The sequence below is a fragment of the Moschus berezovskii genome, chromosome 19 (assembly GCF_049115385.1).
Source record: "Moschus berezovskii isolate FMDL1 chromosome 19, NW_MosBer_1.0, whole genome shotgun sequence".
In the NCBI taxonomy this organism is placed as follows: domain Eukaryota; kingdom Metazoa; phylum Chordata; class Mammalia; order Artiodactyla; family Moschidae; genus Moschus; species Moschus berezovskii.
In genome coordinates this window covers 2,448,154-2,470,190 of record NC_142478.1, presented here as the reverse complement: position 1 = coordinate 2,470,190, position 22,037 = coordinate 2,448,154, and the positions used below count along the sequence as shown (strand labels likewise).

At 38.6% G+C, this 22,037-nt stretch overlaps 1 protein-coding gene across 5 annotated transcripts in view; it reads right to left on the bottom strand.

Annotated features, from left to right (window-relative positions):
* Positions 1-5,375: 5,375 nt before the first annotated feature.
* KLHL2 (kelch like family member 2) overlaps positions 5,376-22,037 on the bottom strand; it is a 167,614-nt gene continuing 150,952 nt past the window's right edge. For all 5 annotated transcript variants that reach the window (XM_088827900.1, XM_055405729.2, XM_055405730.2 and 2 more), the window contains 6 exons: positions 12,757-12,954; positions 12,272-12,373; positions 10,872-11,000; positions 10,128-10,268; positions 7,862-8,005; positions 5,376-6,486 (listed from right to left, as the gene is read on the bottom strand). In XM_088827900.1, coding sequence (XP_088684026.1) covers positions 6,458-6,486; positions 7,862-8,005; positions 10,128-10,268; positions 10,872-11,000; positions 12,272-12,373; positions 12,757-12,954 — 743 coding nt within the window. In that variant the 3' untranslated portion in view covers positions 5,376-6,457. The remainder of the gene's footprint in view (positions 6,487-7,861; positions 8,006-10,127; positions 10,269-10,871; positions 11,001-12,271; positions 12,374-12,756; positions 12,955-22,037) is intronic.

The window sequence follows — 22,037 nt, the reverse complement described above, 5'->3', positions numbered from 1 at the left end:
AGCACAAGCTGGACTCAAGATTGCCGGGAGAAATATCAATAACCTCAGATATGCAGATGACACCACCCTTATGGCAGAAGGTGAAGAGGAACTAAAAAGCCCCTTGATGAAAGGGAAAGAGAGTGAAAAAGTTTGCTTGAAGCTCAACATTCAGAAAACGAAGATCATGGCATCTGGTTCCATCACTTCATGGGAAATAGATGGAGAAACAGTGGAAACAGTGTCAGACTTTATTTTTTGGGGGCTCCAAAATCACTGCAGATGTTGACTGCAGCCATGAAATGAAAAGACGCTTACTCCTTGGAAGGAAAGTTATGACCAACCTAGATAGCATATTAAAAAGCAGAGACATTACTTTGCCAACAAAGGTCGTCTAGTCAAGGCTATGGTTTTTCCCGTGGTCATGTATGGATGTGAGAGTTGGACTGTGAAGAAAGCTGATAGCCGAAGAATTGATGCTTTTGAACTGTGGTGTTGGAGAAGACTCTTGAGAGTCCTTTGGACTGCAAGGAGATCCAACCAGTCCATCCTAAAGGAGATCAATCCTGGGTGTTCATTGGAAGGACTGATGCTAAAGCTGAAACTGCAATACTTTGGCCACCTCATGCAAAGAATTGACTCATTGGAAAAGACTCTGATGCTGGGAGGGATTGGGGGCAGGAGGAGAAGGGGACGACAGAGGATGAGATGGCTGGATGGCATCACCGACTCGATGTACGTGAGTTTGAGTGAACTCCGGGAGTTGGTGATGGACAGGGAGGCCTGACGTGCTGTGATTCATGGGGTCACAAAGAGTCGGACACGACTGAGTAACTGAACTGAACTGATGGCTGATTCATGTTAAGGTTTGAAAGAAAACAACAAAATTCTATAAAGCAATTATCCTTCAATAACAAAAAAATTAAAAAAAAAAAAAAAGAAATGGGCAGTTTAGAGAACTTCAACAATAGTGGTAATTTGTTGAGACACATCCCTTTGCTGACAAAGGTCCATACAGTCAAAGCTTTGGTTTTCCTAGCAGTCATGTACAGATGTCAAAGTTGTACCATAAAGAAGGTTGAGTGTAGAAGAATTGATGCTTTCGAATTGTGGTGTTGGAGAAGACTCTCTAGAGTCCCTTGGACTGTAAGGAGATCAAACCAGTCAGTCCTAAAGGAAAGCAACCCTGAATATTCATTGGAAGGGCTGATGCTAAAGCTGAAGCTCAGCTTTGGCCACTTGATGTGAAGAACTGTCTCAGTGGAAAAGACTCTGATGCTGGGAAAGATTGAAAGCAGGAGAAGGGGTTGACGGAGGATGAGATGGTTGGATGGCATCACTGACTCAATGGACATGCTGCTGCTGCTGCTGCTGCTAAGTCACTTCAGTCGTGTCCGACTCTGTGTGACCCCACAGACGGAAGCCCACCAGGCTCCCCCGTCCCTGAGTTTGAGCTAATTCCAGGAGATAGTGGAGGCGGTGCTGATAGAGAAGAGCCTGGTGTGCTGCAGGCCATGAGGTCTGAGTCAGATACAATTTAACTACTGAGGGTCTTTGGTATTTCAAGCACACTACTATACATCAGTTCTTTCAAACTCCACAATAACCTTGTAGGTGATACACTTTCGTTGTTTTTGTTATTCAGTTGTGTCCAATTCTTTGGATCACGGGGAAAGCAAGGGAATTCCAGAAAAAGATCTACTTCACTGTCTACACTAAAACTTTTGACCTTGTGGATCACAAGAAACTGTGGAAAATTCTTAAAAGAGATGGGAGTACCAGTCCACCTTATCTGTCTCCTGAGAAACCTGTATGTGGATTAAGAGGCAACAGTTAGAACCGGACATGGAACAGGCTGGTTCACAACTGGCAAAGGAGTACAACATGGCTGTATATATTATCACCCTGCTTATTATATGCAGAGTCCATCATGCGAAATGCCAGGCTGGATGAATCACAGGCTGGAATCAAGGCTGCTGGAAGAAATATCAACAACCTCAGATATGCAAATGATACCACACTAGTGGCAGAAAGTGAAAAGGAACTGCAGAGCCTCTTGAGGGTGAAAGAGGACAGTGAAGAAGCTGGTCTGAAACTCAACATTAAAAAAAACTAAGATGCAGATACTCATGTTGCCATTTTAGAGAAGACAAAATAAGGGTCAGAGGTTAAGAAATGTGTTTCAAGTTACAATTAGCAACTGACAGAAAAGTTAATTGCTCAGTTTTTGGGACTCTTTTGTGACCCCACAGACTCCAGGCTCCCGCCAGGCTCCTCTGTCCATGGAATTTTCCAGAACATTGGAGTGGGTTGCCATTCCCTTCTCTAGGGGATCTTCCCGACCCAGGGATTGAACCCAGGTCTCCTGCACTGCAGGCAGTTTCTTTACCATTTGAGCCACCAGGAGAGCCAGTAACAGAGAAGGGGATGCAAACTCAGAGCCATCTGATTCCTATGCCCATGAGCCCTGCAACACTTACACCGCTTTTTTTCCCCTTTAGAATTGTGAAACCAGAATTAGAATGCCAGAAACTTGATTCAAAGTGTGATTCCACAGTCCCATCTAGCCTTCTCTCCAAAATCAGACACAGTCAGCCATATAAGACAGTAGGAGGCAATCTGCTCAACAAACTGAAACAAGAGGCAGGCTAATCCATTATATCACTATGTAATACTATGCTAACTCATCAACAGCTAAGATTATAAATACATGGGTCCTCTTGCTGTCTATAGGGATGGTAATAAAAACCAGGAATCATATACCAGAGTTCATGGGAAAGGAAGTGAAAGTATACACATCATTTACCTAAACCCAAGTCATCACTGCTTTTAGTTACGAAGGTGCAGAGTCAAGTGGAGCAAGGAGCAGAGTTGCTTTAAAATGTATTTTCATGGAACTAGCCTTGAACTCTGCTCATACCTGGCGGTTCCCCTGGCAGGATAAGACTTCTGACCTCTTTTCTGGACAATAATAGAACAAGCCAGGAACTCTTTTATAAGCTTGAAGAGAACAAAACAAGATGTTTCAAACTGGAGAGATAAAGACTGGCATGGAGGGGAGGGGAATAAATTCAAATCCTTTGAAATCAAGAGTTATGAATATAGTTACTGAACCTTGGCAAACTGTTTTATGGTACATCTGTAGAGCTTATTAAATCTTTAAATTTAGAGAGAAAAGATCAAGAGGTATCTGACAGGCTAAGTATTAAGAACTCTGTCACCCTGGTAGATTGTACTTTAAGAAAAGCTTTAAAATTTTTTAGATAAATCGTTAATTAATTCTTGGAATATTAGTGTTTGGAAGTGATCAGGAGAGATAATGACTTTTTGGTGCCACTGTCTGAAGCAGTTAACAGTGCTCCAAGTTCATTAGATCCTCAACCTGTTTGTTGACTATGGACGTGCTTGGAGCAACACTAATGCAGAAATTCATTTTCATAAGGTAAGCACAGGCTTTTGTTTTTCCTAATTATTTATAATTGCACTCACAATGGAAAATTCAACTAAGTTGGTAATAAAGGTGGTTCTATGTTTAAATGAGACTCTATTAACTAAACAGAACTTTCTTCACAGGTATAATTCTCTCCTCTTATTGACTGTTCTGGCAAGAGCTCAGGCCTCAGTTCAGTTCAGTTCATTCGCTCAGTCGTGTCTGACTCTTTGCGACCCCATGAATCACAGCACGCCAGGCCTCCCTGTCCATCATCAACACCCGGAGTTCACTCAAACTCATGTCCATCGAGTCGGTGATGCCATCCAGCCATCTCATTCTCTGTCGTCCCCTTCTCCTCCAGTCCCCAATCCTTCCCAGCATCAGAGTCTTTTCCAGTGAGTCAATTCGTCGCATGAGGTGGCCAAAGTATTGGAGTTTCAGCTTTAGCATCAGTCCTTCCAATGAACACCCAGGACTGATCTCCTTTAGAATGGATTGGTTGGATCTCCTTGCAGTCCAAGGGACTCTCAAGAGTCTTCCCCAACACCACAGTTCAAAAGCATCAATTCTTTGGCGATCAGCTTTCTTCACAGTCCAATTCTCACATACATATGTGACCATGGGAAAAACCATAGCCTTGACTAGACGGACCTTGGTTGGCAAAGTAATGTCTCTGCTTTTTAATATGCTATCTAGGTTGGTCATAACTTTCCTTCCAAGGAGTAAGCGTCTTTTCATTTCATGGCTGCAATCAGCATCTGCAGTGATTTTGGAGCCCAAAAAAATAAAGTCTGACACTGTTTCCACTGTTTCCCCATTTCCCATGAAGTGATGGGACCAGATGCCATGATCTTCGTTTTCTGAATGTTGTGCTTCAAGCCAACATTTTCACTCTCCTTTTTCACTTTCATCAAGAGGCTTTTTAGTTCCTCTTCACTTTCTGCCATAAGGGTGGTGTCATTATTGATATTTCTCCCAGCAATCTTGATTCCAGCTTGTGCTTCTTCCAGCCCAGTGTTCCTCATGATGTACTCTGCAGAGCTCTGGCCTACTACCTTCTAAATCCCTGAGGAACAGCCACCATAGCCCATCACCCCATCCCATCTCCTCCTCCTGTGTTCAGCACCTCAGATACCCACCCCACTTCCCTATGTCCATTTCCTCAACTCCTTCTGTTTGGTATCAAAACCACAATTTATTTCTCAGTTGTGTCAAAGTAGATATTTTTTCTTTGGCTTCCTTTTGATTCAATGCTATTTCTTTTACTTTTATCTTGTGTCCTGCCCATATGTATGGATGTGAGAGTTGGACTGTGAGGAAAGCTGAGAACCGAAGAATTGATGCTTTTGAACTGTGGTGCTGGAGAAGACTCTTGAGACTGCAAGGAGATCCAACCAGTCCATTCTAAAGGAGATCAGTCCTGGGTGTTTATTGGAAGGACTGATGCTAAAGCTGAAACTCCAATACTTTGGCTACCTCATGCGAAGAGTTGACTCACTGGAAAAGACTCTGATGCTGGGAAGGATTGGGGGCAGGAGAAGAAGAGGACAGCAGAGAATGAGATGGCTGGATGGCATCACCAACTCGATGGACATGAGTTTGAGTGAACTCCGGGAGTTGGTGATGGACAGAGAGGCCTGGCGTTCTGTGATTCATGGGGTCGTGGAGAGTCGGACACGACTGAGCGACTGAACTGAACTGAACACTATGAAAACTAAGTTTTACCAATCCTTGGGAGATGCTTTCCTTGATAATTCAGGTAGCTTTTTCTTGGAGAACAGTTTTCAGTGCCTTTAGTTCAGTGACTTAACTGACTTGCCTTGTATGTTACTTTGACCACAAATTTTAAATACTGATTTATGAAATAGAAAATGCAAATTTTATAAAAGAATATAAGAAGTGAACAGGCAACTTTCTTAATAACAAACTAGATAGATAAAAATCAAGGACAACGTGAAACAAATAACATACAAACTTTTATTCAAAGTTAATTCAATAAAGACATATTTTGGTCATTTTTAAGGTGAGATTAATTGAAGATCTCAGAAAAACTATCTGATCAATGCATATGGCTACTCACAGAAAGTTCTCTCTTCTGTTAATAGCTGCTAAATTTATACACACAGAAAAAATTCTTAAGAGCATGCAAATTCAGTTGAATTTCATACATTCATTATATTCATCAAAAACCTGCAATAATGTTCATGCCAAAGTGTTAAGAAAAAAAAATTGAAATTCACACCAAAACATGACCAATATTAAACCAAAGAAAATAATAAATAAGCATAATTTATATTTTATTTTAAAAAGTTTGGCATCACACAGTATTCAAGTGTGTTACACCATGTTCATTCCTCAGAAGTGGCATTTTAAAGTGTTAAGCATTGTTAAATATCAAAAAATACAACTCTGTTTTACAATGTAGTACTGGCATAATTCAAAGTACTGTCCCAATTATAAATAGTATAATCAAGTTTCAAACATCTTTTCAAACATATTTAAAGGAAAGCATATAGACACATTTATATGCATACAATTTATTATATTCATGTAATCAAACATATTTTATAAAAGCAAACGGTTTTATCCCTCAACTAGTTTATATACTTACACAGAATTTAATAACTGTTCAAAGATTTTCAGTTCCTGTGCATACAGATTTTCAGGAGAAGGAATAAAGATGAAATTTAATTTTACAAGAACACATATTACTTCATCCCCCTTCACAAAATAATCCATAGTTATTCAAGGTTTATAACTACTCTTTGTGAAAGCAACTGTTGTCCAAAGACTACAGAATAATACTGCAATCCAAGTTTCTTATTAAAATTCAGTCAGCTGCTGCTCACTGCAGAAAAAGCCTACACGGTGCATCTACCAAAAATAATCTTCAGTATCTGAGGCCTATAGAGGCAGATGATCTTATCCTCTGCAGAGACTTAACGTGCAGCTACAAGTGGAGAAGTGCTAGACTCTCAGTCACTTCAGAAGTACTTGTTGAAGTCTGCTTCTCATGTGTAAATGCGCCAAAAATGTCCTTTAGGCTCATAATGGTTTATCAATAACTGTGACCCCTGAACAAAGAAACAAAGAAATAAAACTGAAGTCACAGGAAGCGTTCTGTATCTCTGAGAAAATCCTGAATTTTTTTATATTATAACTTAAGTGACAAAGACTGAACAGATCATGATGTTTCAAAATCTCTAAAAAACTTTAGTATTACTATCATTTTAATCTAAATGACAGTGAAATCTTTGTTTAAAGATTATGTACCAACACTATGTCAGAATATTTAATCCAAACTCATCTTTTGCTCTTCACAGTTATATAATGAAGGGAAAATAATTTTACTCAAGAAATACTAAGATCCACCCAATACTAAAAGGGGCACAAAGAAACCTGTGAGAGTGATGAATATTCATTATCTTGATTGTGGTAATGGTTTCATACATATGTCAAAACTAATAAAATTGTACACTTTAAATATAAGCTATTTATTCTATGTCAGTTATATCTCACTAAAGCTGTTTTAAAAAATTTTACATAATTTTGAGGAATGCTATCCTGGAAGCTTACTGTATATAGTCCTATTACATGTTGTTTTGGATGATACATTAATAACAGTATCATCCAAATTTATACTAATTTAATTAGTATAAATTTCTTTTTTCTCCAGTAGTAAATCACTATGAGAATGTTACTGAAACATTCTAATATTTAAAGCAATATAAATATAGATATCAGAAGATTCATATGCAACAGTTTTAAAGACTCATATTATTAAAGAGTATTACCATTTTTCTTATGAAGAGAATGGACCAAAATGATTATTTTATAATTCAATCAGTGCTGTGCTTAAAAAAATTACTCTGTAGCCTCACCATAATACCATCACATGGAGCCCTGCCAAGGGAGATTTCTTTTAGCATGCGTGACGAGTTGCTCAGTCACATCTTGACTCTTTGAGACCCTTTGGACTATAGCCTATCAGGCTCCTCTGTCCATGGGATTTTTCAGACAATGATACTGAAGTGGGTTGCCATTTCCTCCTCCAGGGGAATTTTCCTGACCAGGGATCGAAACTGTTTCCTGCACTGCAGGCAGATTCCTTACCCAGTGAGCTGTGGGGAAGCCCCATATCTTCTAGATGTCTGAGTGATTACAGCCTTGCTACATAGTGAATTCCCTGCTACTGCATACAGGTGGAGCTATATTACATTACATGATTCTATATTTGTAATTTTGAATACAAATGACTACAGAATGACAAAAGAATACTAGTACCTTATTTTAGAACATACACATCTGACATTAATTATTTTGAAATAAGAAGTAAGATATACTTTGAGAAAAGACTTTCTTCTTATATGAGAAAAATATTCTTAATGTAAAAATCATAATGATTTTGTATTATAATAGAAGACTATAAGAAAACTGAACAATCATTACCTGCATAACTTCTCCCTGTGCTCATACAAGATGATACAACTGTCCATTTATCAGTTGTTGGGTTATAATATTCTACTGATGCCAAGTTACAGGAACCATCATCCCCTCCAACTACGTATAACAGACCATTAACTGCACAAACTCCTTTAAAAAAATTAAACAGAGAGAAAACAATTATTTTAAAAATTTGGATGACTATAAATGGCCTTGAACATGTCTGGTCAAGTGATCCAGATACACTTACTTCTGTGTAAGAGGCAGGAAGAGAAGATAGGGGAAGCTGAAAAGAATTCCTTTATGCGAGGAATTTCTCTAATATCAACTGTAAGCTTCTACTCAAGTTACTTATACAGCAGTTGCTCTATATATGCATTATATCATTCAATCTTCGTAATAACCTTACGTTTTAGGCTAGAAACTATTTTATTCCCCACTTTATTAAAAACAGTAGAAAATTAAAAAGTCAAAGAAGTTTAGTAATTCTCCCAAAGTCAGTTTCTAAGGAAATCCTAAGGAAAAAGAGAAAATAATAAATATATATATTTGTAGAAAGTAAAAAAGCTTCTGAATTTTATTCTGGAGAAGGCAATGGCAAGCCACTCCAGTACTCTTGCCTAGAAAATCCCATGGATGGAGGAGCCTGGTAGGCTGCAGTCCGTGGGGTCGCTAAGGGTCGGACATGACTGAGCGACTTCACTTTCACTTTTCACTTTCACACATTGGAGAAGGAAATGGCAACCCACTCCAGTGTTCTTGCCTGGAGAATCCCAGGGACAGGGGAGCCTGGTGGGCTTCCGTCTATGGGGTCACACAGAGTCGGACACGACTGAAGTGACTTAGCAGCAGCAGCAGCAGCAGCAGCAGCAGCTAATTATTTTATCTCCTTTAAAGGGAGAACAGTATTATTTATTTCATTATTATGAGAATACTATGTTTTTTTCTTTTTTGGAAAAATTCAAAACCCCTAGAAAAGTACAAAGGAGAAAAGACCATCACTAATCTTATACCACTTAGAATCCCAATCACTGAAAGTTTGGCTCTTTTCTATGCTATTCTCAGGCTCTCCTTTTTTAACGCCAAAGCAGCTCATGCTACATAAGCTACTTTTTACACACTCACACCAAACAATATATACCTGGATATTTCCTCAAGTTAATAAATACAGATTTAAATTATTTTTAATGGCTGCACAGTATTCCATGTATGATACTACCATAATTCATTTGTCTTTTTACTGATAGATTTTAAGTTATTTTCAGCTTTCTTGCTCTTATTGCAAATAGATTTCCTAATCCAGGAAGCACAAGCACATATGCTTTTCTAACTTCACATGTGCTGGGACCCAGATTTGTGGGGTTTTACTAGTTTTGGACTATCTATAGCTGAGAGAGCTTTAGTACTTCACCTAGTACAACTGACTGGATGAGGTACAAGGTCAAGTGAATTATATATTTTGTTCTGCTGAGTGAGTTCTTGGAGTCCCACATACTTATCTTCCTTCGTGATCCCATTTAAAGTAAAGAGAAACAGGAAGAGCGTTTGTGGGGGGATGGAGGGTGCATCCTGCAACGTCAATCAACGGTGCACAGTGATTCTGAGAATCATCAGGATTATTTTGGATTATAGGGCCTGGCATGAAGACGGCATTTTTAAGAAGATGAGCATTTCCCCAAAAGACTACCTAGCTATCCTGAATCCATTTTCCATTTCTGTTTCCCTTCCATGGATTTTCCTTTTAAGGAGGTACTTCCCTGGTTGTGAAGACCTCAGGGTTCTTAAAATTGCTGTTGTTGTTGTTTTAGCTTTTCCATTCTCTAGAAACCATGAACAGTCTTAGATTGTGGTTGCCTTCTTTAGGCTTCCCCTCCAGATTCAGATAAACAACCAGCTTTTTAATCTGGTATAAGTATTTACTTAACTAGACTAAAGTCCCTGAAAACTGAACTCCAAAATGTGATACAGGCAGACATTCAAAAATGTCTGTGGTATAAAAGAATGAATTCAAATATCATATAGAGTTCTTTTTCTAATTTAGTATTTATGGTCATCACCAAAAAGTAAGCTCTGATGGAAGGATGACATTAAACCGCATGCCCCACGTCATGCCTGGCATTCACTGCCTAGGATCATTGTGAGTTTCTGCCTTTACAGGGCAAGTCTATTAGGAACTCAGATCAGTAGAACAACAACAGAAATACATAGTGATACCAGTAAAACTCTGAATACAATTCAATACAAGTTTCAGAATCTTAAACTAGACAGATACCTGCATTTCTTCTGCACATGTTCATATCTGCAACCTGTCTCCATGTGTTGGTGGCAGGATCATACACTTCAACACTTTTTCGTACTAAAGGGCCATCATGACCCCCTACAGCATACAATAAGTTGTTTAACACACCAACACCTATAAAACACAAAAACCAACCTATAGTAGAGTAAAAGGCACAGGAAATTTGTGACACCTTAGGGTTTATTCAAATGAATTGTAAATAAAACTTCTGAAATTATTAAAAATCAATATTAAAGCATTCAACCTAGAAAATGGAAATGAAAATAATTACAAATAAGAATCTTAGTAAGAACTATTGTTATTGTCAAATACAATAAAAATAATGTGTAGGTGAAAACAGAGAGGGAAGTCCTTTACAACATAACCCTTTTGAAAACAACTTTCATGATAAAAGGAAATCAGTATTAAGAGTATTAAATCTGTAAGAAATGCATATGAAGGGAGTTGATTATTAAGTTCTCCAATAAGCACTAAAAACAAAAACCTAAAAGCAATGCCAAACAATATGAATAATTAAATGAAACAGAAGCTTTTTATATAGCACATGAGAAATTTTACAAAGTGAATTTAAGTGCATCTGCCTACCACTCCACCTGTATAATGCAAAAGACATTTTAGCAGTGTCACTAGAATCAGTATATATTTCCTGATAATATAAAGAGATGTGATTATTTCACTTGTTTAATTCTTTTCCATCATTTCTGTGTTTCTATTCACCTGCCCCACTCCGTCGAGTGCTCATCTCCGCTATGTAGGTCCACTCATTTGCCGTGGCACTGTAGCATTCTACTGTGCTGAGACACTGACGTGATGCTCCGTCATAACCCCCAACAGCATAGAGCAGACCTAAACGTGCAATCACAAAGAAAGTCAAAGTCATAAATAGCTATTCTTCCAAGAAATGTTGGATTTTCCTCTATGGTAGCAGAGTTTACCTTTACAGTATTACTGAATGTTATGAACTATTTAAAATCTTGCCTAATGGTGATAGGTGGAGTTACCAAATCACATGATAAAGATCTGTAGAATATACATGATATTAATTTAACACTTTCATCAATAATCTGACAGAAAAGAAAGTACACTTATTATATCTTTGGATAACACTAATTGCTAAGTGAACAATATCCTAGAAAACCAAATTAAATAGCAAAGTTATTTTGTATGTGTGTGTGTGTGTGTGCTCAGTTGTGTCCAACTCTTACAACCTCATGGACTGTAGCCTGTCAAGCTCCTCTGTCCATGGGATTTCCCAGGCAAGAATACTGGAGTGGGCTGCCATTTTAAAAAAGTAATATTAAGAGTCAGTACAGTATACAATGAAATATTATTTGCTCATAAAAAGAAATGAGGTATTGGTAAATGCTACAGCACGAATGAACCTTGAACATTATAAGTCAAAGAAGCCAGCTGCAAAAGGACAACATACTCTATAATTTCATTAATATGAAAATGTCCATAAGTGGAAAATTTATACAGAGACAGGAATGTAGTGCAGTGTTTGCCAAGGGCTGGCAGGATGTGGGTGATAACCGAGGGCAATAGGGTTGCTTTGGGGGTAATAAAAATGTTCTAAAATGAACTGTTATGACAGATGCCCACCAAATTGTACACTTTAATGAGTGAAATGTATTGTATGTGAATTAAAATACAATAAATCTGGTTAAAAAAAAAGTCAGTGCAGAGAATTATACCCACCATGGAGAGGTGGGTGGGAACCCACAAATTTGCCCAACAAGTAAAAAAAACTCATACTTACAGCGTTAAATTCTTTGGGGGAACAAAGTAGCATATACACAAATAACTGTGGCAACCCATCCCTTAAAAGTTAAACAGCCCTTCTCTAGATGTAAAACGTCATATTCAAGCCATCTGGTTTGCTTCCCAAATGATTATACTAAGACCAGTTAATAATTTTACATACGTTATACAAAGAGATGAGAAAAAGAGGGAGGGAGGACAGAGAGAAGCTGGGGGCAGGCAAAAAAGGAAGACTAACATTTCATAATAACCACTGTATGTTTCCCTTTTAAAATCATCATTTGCTTGCCCATTTAGAAAACTGGGGTCTGGGTTACTGGAAGAAACACTCTTAACCACCAGAAGGTTGCCCTCACCTCCAACAACACCGACACCCACACTACTCCTCCTTGTGTTCATGGGAGCCACGTGGAACCACTCGTTAGACTTGATGTTGTATGCTTCCACGGAGGACAGCCCTGTAATGAACAAAGCACAAGGTGCTTCATCGCCTCCTCAGGTTCCTCATATATACATTAGGGGAAATACTTCAGCTGCATTAAAATGGGCTAACATCCAACTATATGATGGAGAGAAATAATTTCTTTCTAGAGAACACCTACATAAGCTACTGACATTCATTGGCTTTTTAACCTTGAGAAGATGACTGACACTGAAGCATGAGAAAAAACTTACATAACTCAGCACCCTTAACATCACGAAAAGGAATTCTGGACAGAAAGTTTAAACTTATCTTTATAATACCTTACAACTGACTCCTAATTATGCCAGGCCTTGTTCCATAAATGTGATTGCTATGTTAATTTCTAACAGCAATTTAGAAAAGATGAAAGAAAATTGCCTGTACTCCCGTCAAAGCCTCCCACTGCATACAACAGTCCATTCAACACAGCAGCTCCTAGAGTACTTCTCCGGTCTCGCATGTTAGCAACGCTGGTCCATTGATCTTTCACAGGGTCATAAGAATCCACAGTGCGGACCCTCAAGGAACCATTAAAGCCACCAACAGCAAAAACGAGTCCGGCCATGTAAACCATCCCTGCAAAATAAATATAGCAGTTAATAGTGAGTGTGCAACCCAACTGCTACCACCACCTAAAGACTTCATTCCAAACAGTCTAAAACTGTTGTCAGATTTTAAGTTACCCTAAGGAGAAGCTGGGTTCGATCCCTGGGTTGGGAAGATCCCCTGGAGAAGGAAACGGTAACCCACTCAAGTATTCTTGCCTGGAGAATCCCATGGACGGAGAAGCCTGGTAGGCTATAGTCCATGGGGTCGCAAAGAGTCAGACACAACTGAGCGACGGAACAGAACAGAAGGAGAAGTTTGGCTGAATAGGTCCTAAGAAACACTATTCGTTAGTGATAATACATAACAACAACTAGATTGCACTCCTTTCTGCTGTGAGAAAATGCAATGGCATGGGCTGAGGTATTACCCTGACTTCTGACTTTTTCAAAGATATAAACAGGCTTAAACAATGAGCAAGAATTTTCCAACTACTTGAACATGTTTATATTTAATTTGCATAATGTGCTTGTAGTTTATCATGTTAGTGGGCTAAATCTGGGGTTAGCAAATTATAGCCAGTAGGCTATTTCAGTAGAAGCTCACTGAGCTGAGAATGCTTTTTACACTTTTAAATGGTTGAAAAGCAGCAGTCAGGAAGAAAAGATTATTTCATGATACACGAAAAGTTACATAAAATTAAAATTTCAGTATCCATAAATAAAGTTTTTTTGGAACACAGCTCCAGACATTCATCATGCTGCTTTCAACTATGGTGGCACTTGATTAGTTGTGACAAAGATTATATAACCCACAAAGTCACAAATACTTACTCTCTGGTTCTTTAAGAGAAAGTTTGCTGGCCTCTGGGCTAGTGAGATGCTAGGGGGTCCCTAGGTGGAGAAACTAAATTGCAGACTTTGGATTTCACCACTTATTCACCTTCCCAAACTTTTTCGTGCTTCTGTCATGTTCTGAGAATCTCCTCTTCAAGCTGGAAATCCCGATGAAAGTTTCATATTTTCTATGAGACCTTCCCCAAACCACTAATCCTGAAAGGATTATCACTAACTCCCGAACCACTAGAGCAAATAACATCTATTTCGAGGTTAATATCATTGTAAAACATTCTTCAAAATATCTGATCAAGTGCTTTTCAAAAGAATCAAGGGCATGAAAATACAGACAAACTATGGAACTGTCACAAGTCAGAAGAGATTAAGAATGACAACTAAATGCAATATTACAAGGATCAAAATGGCAAAGCAGGAGGAAATGGAGTTCATCTCACCCACAAATGCATCAAACATGCATCTACATGTGGAAGAACTCTCACAGAAAACTGACTTGAAACTGACAGGAGATCTCTTTTACAACCAAAGCTGCAACGAAGATTTCCATGTAACCAAGGAGGGTGGGGGGAAAAAGGCATTCAGGACAGGCTTAGCACACCTGAGAGGGAGCTGTAAAGAAGGAAAGGTTCACATGGGCAGGACCTCGTCCTGGGGAGACCCCCTTGCTTGCTGCAGGGTCTGCTAGGACAGACAGAGGGACTGGAGGTGTTACAGATGTGGTTCCTGGACTCTCTAAGCAATAGAAATTGATAAGAGGCCACATCAGGAATTCAGGCAGGCCTTTACTGGGATATGTTCTTAGCAAAAGGGAGCAAAAACAAGTAACAGGTTCCCTTGCTCACTCCCTGAAGAGAGGAGAGCTGATTTCTTAAATGGTGTGAAGGTAAGAGAGGATTGGTGGGCTGCACAAAGCATGTGACTTATATGGTCTGCCACCCTTAGGGGTTGTGTTCAGCACCCTGCTTTTGTTCCCAGCATGTCAGAAGTGGCAGTTGTGTTTTAGCCTTGTTCATAAGTGCCCTTGTGTGAAGTGGGCTTCCCTCATAGCTCAGTCAGTAAAGAATCTGCCTGCAGTGCAGGAGACCTGGGTTCTATTCCTGGGTCAGGAACATCCCCTGGAGAAGAAAATGGCAATCAACTTCAATATTCTTTCCTGGAGAATCCTATGGACAGAGGAGTCTGTCAGGCTGCAGTCCATGGGGTTGCAAGAGTCGGACGTGACTTAGCGACTAAACTACCACCAGACTTTCTTTATATTCTGTTGCTAAAGGTGTTTCCAGATACTAGCACTATAGTAAAGGATGCCATGTCCCAGGTCCCAGCCTGTCTCAAAGGGGCCTAGTCTTTGCTCTTGAGGAGTATATGCCTGCTGGTTTACTAGCAATCAGAGCAGACACCCTGGAGCTGATCACCACAACCTCACCATGCTTCCTTGTCTAAATTAAAATGCACAATGGGTGGGGATGTTAGTATGCACAGCAGCTAGATGCTGAATCTTGGGCAGATGGGCCCAGGTTGAGGACTCAGTCTATCTGCACGGAGACAGCTTGGAGGGCCTTGTGTATGGCCTTATTGAATCTCAGAGCCCACCATCAGCACTCACACCATGAGGGCAGGTCCAGCCCCAGCAGACACTCTTGGTGTATATACTGGGTGACACCACAGAAACACATGAAACAGAAACACAGAAACAGCCCCTGGGGAGGAGTACACGGGGGTTCCTTTTCTGGATGGAGTACTCTGGTTCACCCATCTGACACTGAAGCTTGGAGTCAGATCTAATGCAGATAGGTCCTGGGAGAGGCCTGTCACAGAGGCAGCCCAAGTATCAGCAGCAGCACAACCATCTTGATTCCTGTAGCTACAGCACCCTCGCCCCTAGCACCAGCCCACTCCACACCATACAGCATAGCCTAGCAATAGATCTGGGATGAACACCATGGTGAAAGGGACATGATCATGGGCTGTTTCTAGGCAGAACCACAAAAGACTGCACAGGGGTTCACGCTGTGACCATATGGTCCTCACTCGCTTCTCGAGCTCACTTCCTTTGGGACAGAGCAAGGGCGAAGGCTCCATATTGAGCCTGAGACTCAGGGCTTCTACTCAAACAACTGGGGGGCAGATCCTGCCCCTGACAAGGCTGTGAGAGCCAAGAAGAAAAGAGGAGGACCCGCTCAACATCTAGAGTAGGTTCTGTACACAACAACTCCAATCACATCCCCTTATCAAGCATTAACAGCCAGCACATTCTGAGAAGAGATATGGCTGGCATACAGACCAGAAACAACCCTCACACCAAAAATATTGGACTTAAACAGTCTACACAGGGATCTGACAGCTTTCTGTGTATGTGCTTCGTTGCGTTCGACTCTTAGTGACTCCACAGATTATAGCCCACCAGGCTCCTTTGTCCATGGGTTTTTCCCAGCAAGAATACAGGAATGGGTTGCCATTTCCTCTTTTAGGGGATCTTCCCAAGCCAGGGATTGAACCTGAGTTCCTGCATGGTAGGCAGATTCTTTACTGCTGAGCCACTGGGGAAGTCCTAATAAGTACATACCTATCAATAATTACTTCAAATGTCAATGGACTAATGAAAAGACATATAGATTGGTAGACTGAACAACAACAATAAAAAATATGACAAGAAATTACACTGTGTACAAAGTGTACAATTACACTGTGCCTACAAAGAGACTCACTTCAGTGTGAGAGACACACAGATTTAAAGTGAAAAAATGAAAAAAGATACTTCATCCAAATGGAAATGATAAGAAAGGAGAGGTTGTAGTAATCATATAAGACAAAATATACTTTAAAAGTCTTAACGAAAGACACAGAAGGACGTTATTTAATAATAAAGGGATCAATATTGGAAGAGGATACATGTACCCAATATAAAATAAATAAAAAAAAAGTACTAATAGGCATAAAGGAAGAAATTGACAGGAATACAACAGTAGGAAAATTTAATACCCCATTGCTATCAATGGACAGACATTCCAGACAAAAAAAATCAATAAGGAAAGAGAGATCACAAATGATACAACATATTAGCTGGATTTAACTGATATCTATAGGACACTCTGGAGAAGGCAATGGCAAGCCACTCCAGTACTCTTGCCTAGAAAATCCCATGGATGGAGGAGCCTGGTAGGCTGCAGTCCATGGGGTCGCTAAGGGTTGGACACGACTCAGCGACTTCACTTTTCACTTTCCACTTTCACACAGTGGAGAAGGAAATGGCAACCCACTCCAGTGTTCTTGCCTGGAGAATCCCAGGGACAGGGGAGCCTGGTGGGCTTCCATCTACGGGGTCACACAGAGTCGGACACAACTGAAGTGACTTAGCAGCAGCATAGGACACTACATCCAAAAATACCCAAGATATACATTACAGTTTTTTGAGGTGTGCACAGACCATTCCCTAGGATACACCATACACTAGGTCACAAAACAAGCCTCGACAAAGTTAAGAGGACAGAAAGTATGTCATACATCTTTTCTGACCACAATAGTGTAAAACTAGAAATCAACTACAGAAAGAAAACAGAGGAAAAAAATGAACATATGGAGACGAAACAACATGCTACTAAAAAAACAATGGGTCAATGATAGACTCAAATAAGAAAATGCCTTGATTCAAAGGACAACGAAAACACAACCTTACAAAATCTATGGGATGAAGTAAAAGCAGTTCTACAAGAGAAGTTCATAGCTATAAAGGCATTCCTCATGGAAAAATTCAAACAACCTAACCTACCAACTAAAAGAATTAGGACAAGAAGAATAAACAAAACTCAAGGTTAGCAGAAAGAAAAATAATAAAGATCATAGAGGAAATAAAGAAAATGAATATTAAAAAGAAAAACAACAGGAAAGATCAATAAAACCAAGAGCTGGTTTTTAGAAAAGATAAGCAAAAATCAACAAACCTCTAGTTAGGCTCAACAAGGAGAGAACAAATCCAAATAAACAAACTAAGAAGTAAAAGAAGAGAAATAACAACCACAGAAGTATAAAAAAGATAAAATAAAATCATTAGAATACTGTGAACACTTACATAATGACAAACTTGACAGCCTAGAAGAAATGGAAAAGTTTCAAGAAATATGTTGCTGTTTAGTCAGGAAGTCATGTCCAACTCTTTGATGATACCATGGACTATATGCAGCCCACCAGGTTCCTCTGTCCATGAGATTTCCCAAGCAAGAATACTGGAGTGGGTTGCCATTTCCTTCTCCAGGGGATCTTCCCAACACAAGAACTGAACCCACATCTCCTGTATTACAGGCAGATTCTTTACCACTGAGCCACCTGGGAAGCTCAGCCAAAACTGAAGGAACAGATAATAATAGAATCTGTAATAAAAACAACTCCTTGCAAGCAAAAGTCCAGGACCATACATACAGCTTATCTATGTTCCTCAAACTATTCCAAAGAGAGGAATACTTCCAAAGTTACCCTATGAGGGCACCATCATCCTGATACCAAAACTAGACAAAGATACTACAAAAAAGAGAAAATTACAGGCCAATGTCTCTGAAGAATATCGATGCAAAATTATTCAACAGAATATTAGCAAACTAAATCCAGCAGTACAGAGAAAGGATCATATTGATGTTGAATTCATTCCAGGTTAAAAAGGATGGTTCAAGATAAATAAATCAATCAATATGATACACCATTTAACAAAAGGAACAAAAAAACCTAGATGATCATATCAACAGACACAGAGAAAGTATTTAATAAAATTCAACATCTACTCATGACAAAAAATCTCATTAAAGTGGGTATAAAGGGAATATATCTCAACATAATAAAAGTCATTTATGACAAATCCATAGAAGACATCATACTTAACAGTGAAAAGCTGGAAAACTTCCTGCTAAATTCAGGAAGAAGACAAGGATGCCCACTTTCACCACTTCTGCTCAATACTGTATTGGAAGTCCTAGTCTTATCAGTCTGACAAGAAATAAAATGTATCCAAATAGGAAGGGAAGAGGTAGAACTGTCATTATTTGCACATGATGTGACATTCTCTATAGAGAACCCTAAAGACTCCACAAACAACTATTAGAACTATTAAATTCAACAACATGGCAGGATACAAGATTAATACACAGAAATCTGTTGCATTCCTTTACACAAACAATGAAATATCAGAAAAAGAAAGTTTAAAAGATAAGTCCCATTTGAAATTCCAACCACCTACGAACAAGCGTAACTAAGGAGGTGGAAGATCTACATGCTGAAAACTATAAAACAACAGTGAAGGAAACTGGAGATGATTGAGAATTGGAAAGAAATCTCCTGCCCTTACAAAAATTAATATTTCTGAAATGACGATACAATTTACAGATTAAATGCAATCTGTAATACCCAGGACAGTTCTCAGAGAACTAGAACAAAGAATACTAAAACTTATACGGAACCATAAATGACCCAGAAATGCCAAAGAAATACTGAGGAAAAAGAATAAAGCTGGAGGCATAACTCTTCTAGACGTCACACAACACTACAAAGCTACAGTAAACAAAACACTATGGTAATGGCACAAAAACAGACATATCGATCAATGGAAGAGAACAGAGAGCCCAGAAATAAAGCCACATACCTATGGTCAATTAATCCAACAAAGGAGACAAGACTAAGCAACAGAAAAGAGACAGTCTCTTCAACAAGCAGTGTTGGGAAAGCTGAACAGCGGCATGTAAATCAATGAAATTAGAACACTCCCTCATACCACCTACAAAAATAAACACAAATGGTTTAAAAACCAAAATGTAAGACATGTTATGCCTGGAAGAAAAAACAGGCAAAACATTCTTGGAAATAAATCACAACAATATTTTCTTAGAGCAGTCTCCCAAGGCAAAAGAAATAAGAGCAAATATCAACAACCGGACCTAAGCAAACTTAAAAATTTTGATTTTTAAGGAATCAAAGGAAACCATCACAAACACAATCACAGCAAAGAAAACCATCAACAAAATGAAAAGACAGCCTATGGAATGGGAGAAAATATTTCCAAATGATGCAACTGCCAAGGGGTTAATATCCCAAATATACAAACCACTCACACAAGTCAATACAAACAGAAAAAAAATCAACCCAATCAGAAAAAGGGCAGAAGACCTAAACAGACATTTCTCCAAAGAAGATAAATAGATATCCAAACAGGCACATGAAAAGATGTTCAACATCTGAGATTATCAGAGAAATGCAAATCAAAACCACAATGAAGTATACCTCATAGTGGTCAGATGGCTTCATCAAAAAATCTACAAACGATAAATTCTGGAAAGGATGTGAAGAAAAGGGAACCTTCCTATACTATTGGTGGGAATGTAAATTGGTGTAGCCACTGTGGAAAATGGTATGGAGTTTTCAAAAATGCAAACTATAATATTATCCAGCAACCGCCCTCCTGGGCACATATCTAAAAAAGATGAAAATTGTGATTTGTAAAGATACATGCACCTCAATGTTCAGAGCAGCACTATTTACAATAGCAAAGACACGGAAACAAGCCAAGTGTCCACCAACAGATGATTGGTTTAATATGTGTTACATATACAGCAGAATATTACTCTGTCATAATAAAGAACGAAATACTTCCATTTGCAGCAACATGGATGAACCTAGAGAATATCATACAGAGGTAAGTCAGAAGACAAATACTACGTGACATCACATATGTGGAGTCTAGAACATGATATAAACAAATCTACATACAAAACAGATTCACAGACATAGAAAACAAACTTATGGCTACCAAAGGGGAAAGGGATAAATTAGAAGTGTGGGATTAACACATACATACTACTACACATAAGGGAGATAAGCAACAAGGCTTTACTGTATAGCACAGAGAACTATATTCAATATCTTGCAATAATGTATAATGGAAAATAGTCTTAAGATAAATATAAGTGAATCATTTTACTGAATACTTGAAACTAACACACTATTGTAAATCAACTATATTTACTTCAATTATAAATACAAGCATGCATGCAATGTGAGATCTTGAAACAGAACAGGAACATTAATGGAAAAAAACTGTAAAATACAATAATCCTGTAGCTTAGGTAATAGTAATACACCAATACTGATTTCTTAAGTTTTGAGAACTATCACAGCTATATAAGATATTAATACTATGAATTATACACACAATTTTTGAGTAAGGCTTTTCTACACAAGAAAGAAATCCATAAGTACAAGGACAAAATTCTGATGGTACAGGAACACATAGAAAGTAATAATGTTACATGGAAAAAATAACAAAAAAATAATGCAAATAAAAGTCAAAAGATTAATATAAATAAATATTCACACCCCAACGAACAGGAAAAAAGAGTTATTTTCCTTAAGATATCAAATCAATAATAAAACAATGGCAAAAATCATGAAACCATGAACTGACTATTTAAAAGATGTTTAACTTTCCTCAAAATAAAAGTGCAAACTAGATGTGAAAGAATTTTTCACCTACCAGCTTGCAAAACTCAAACATTTAATTATAAGGTGTTACAGGGGCTTTCCTGATAGCTCAGTTGGTAAAGAATTCACCTGCAATGCAGGAGACCCCATTTCAATTTGTGGGTCGGGAAGATCCCCTGGAGAAGGGATAGGCTACCCACTCTAGTATTCTTGGGCTTCCCTTGTGGCTCAGCTGGTAAAGAATCCACTTGCAATGTGGGAGACCTGGGTTCAATTCCTGGGTTGGGAAGCCTGGAGAATTCCATGGACTATATAATCCATGGGGTCGCAAAGAGTTGGACATGACTGAGCGACTTTCATAGGGTATGCAGGGAAATTAGTATCTTCATATTTACTGTTAGTGGAAGTAATAATTAGTATATCTTAAGATACCCTTTTAATAATTATTCCATTTCTAGAGTTTTATCCAACTAAAATCTATTAGCACACATACATAATGATATATGTATAAGGAATTGCAGCACTGTTTACAAAGGTTAAAAACAATTTTAATGTTCAATTAAAAACTAGTAAAAATTATAGTACCTCCAGAACCCCCCCCCCAACATACTAGACAGCCATAAAGGAATGAGTTAAGTCTATGCTTTTATATAACAAGCTCCAGGATGTACTGTTAAAGGACTGCCACAGTAGAAACGTCCTGTTACACTTACAACTCCCATTGCTATGGGAGACATGAATTTACAGATCCAGGCTTGAGTCTCAGAAAGAATTCTTAGAAATCGCAAACGTCTTTTTCTGATT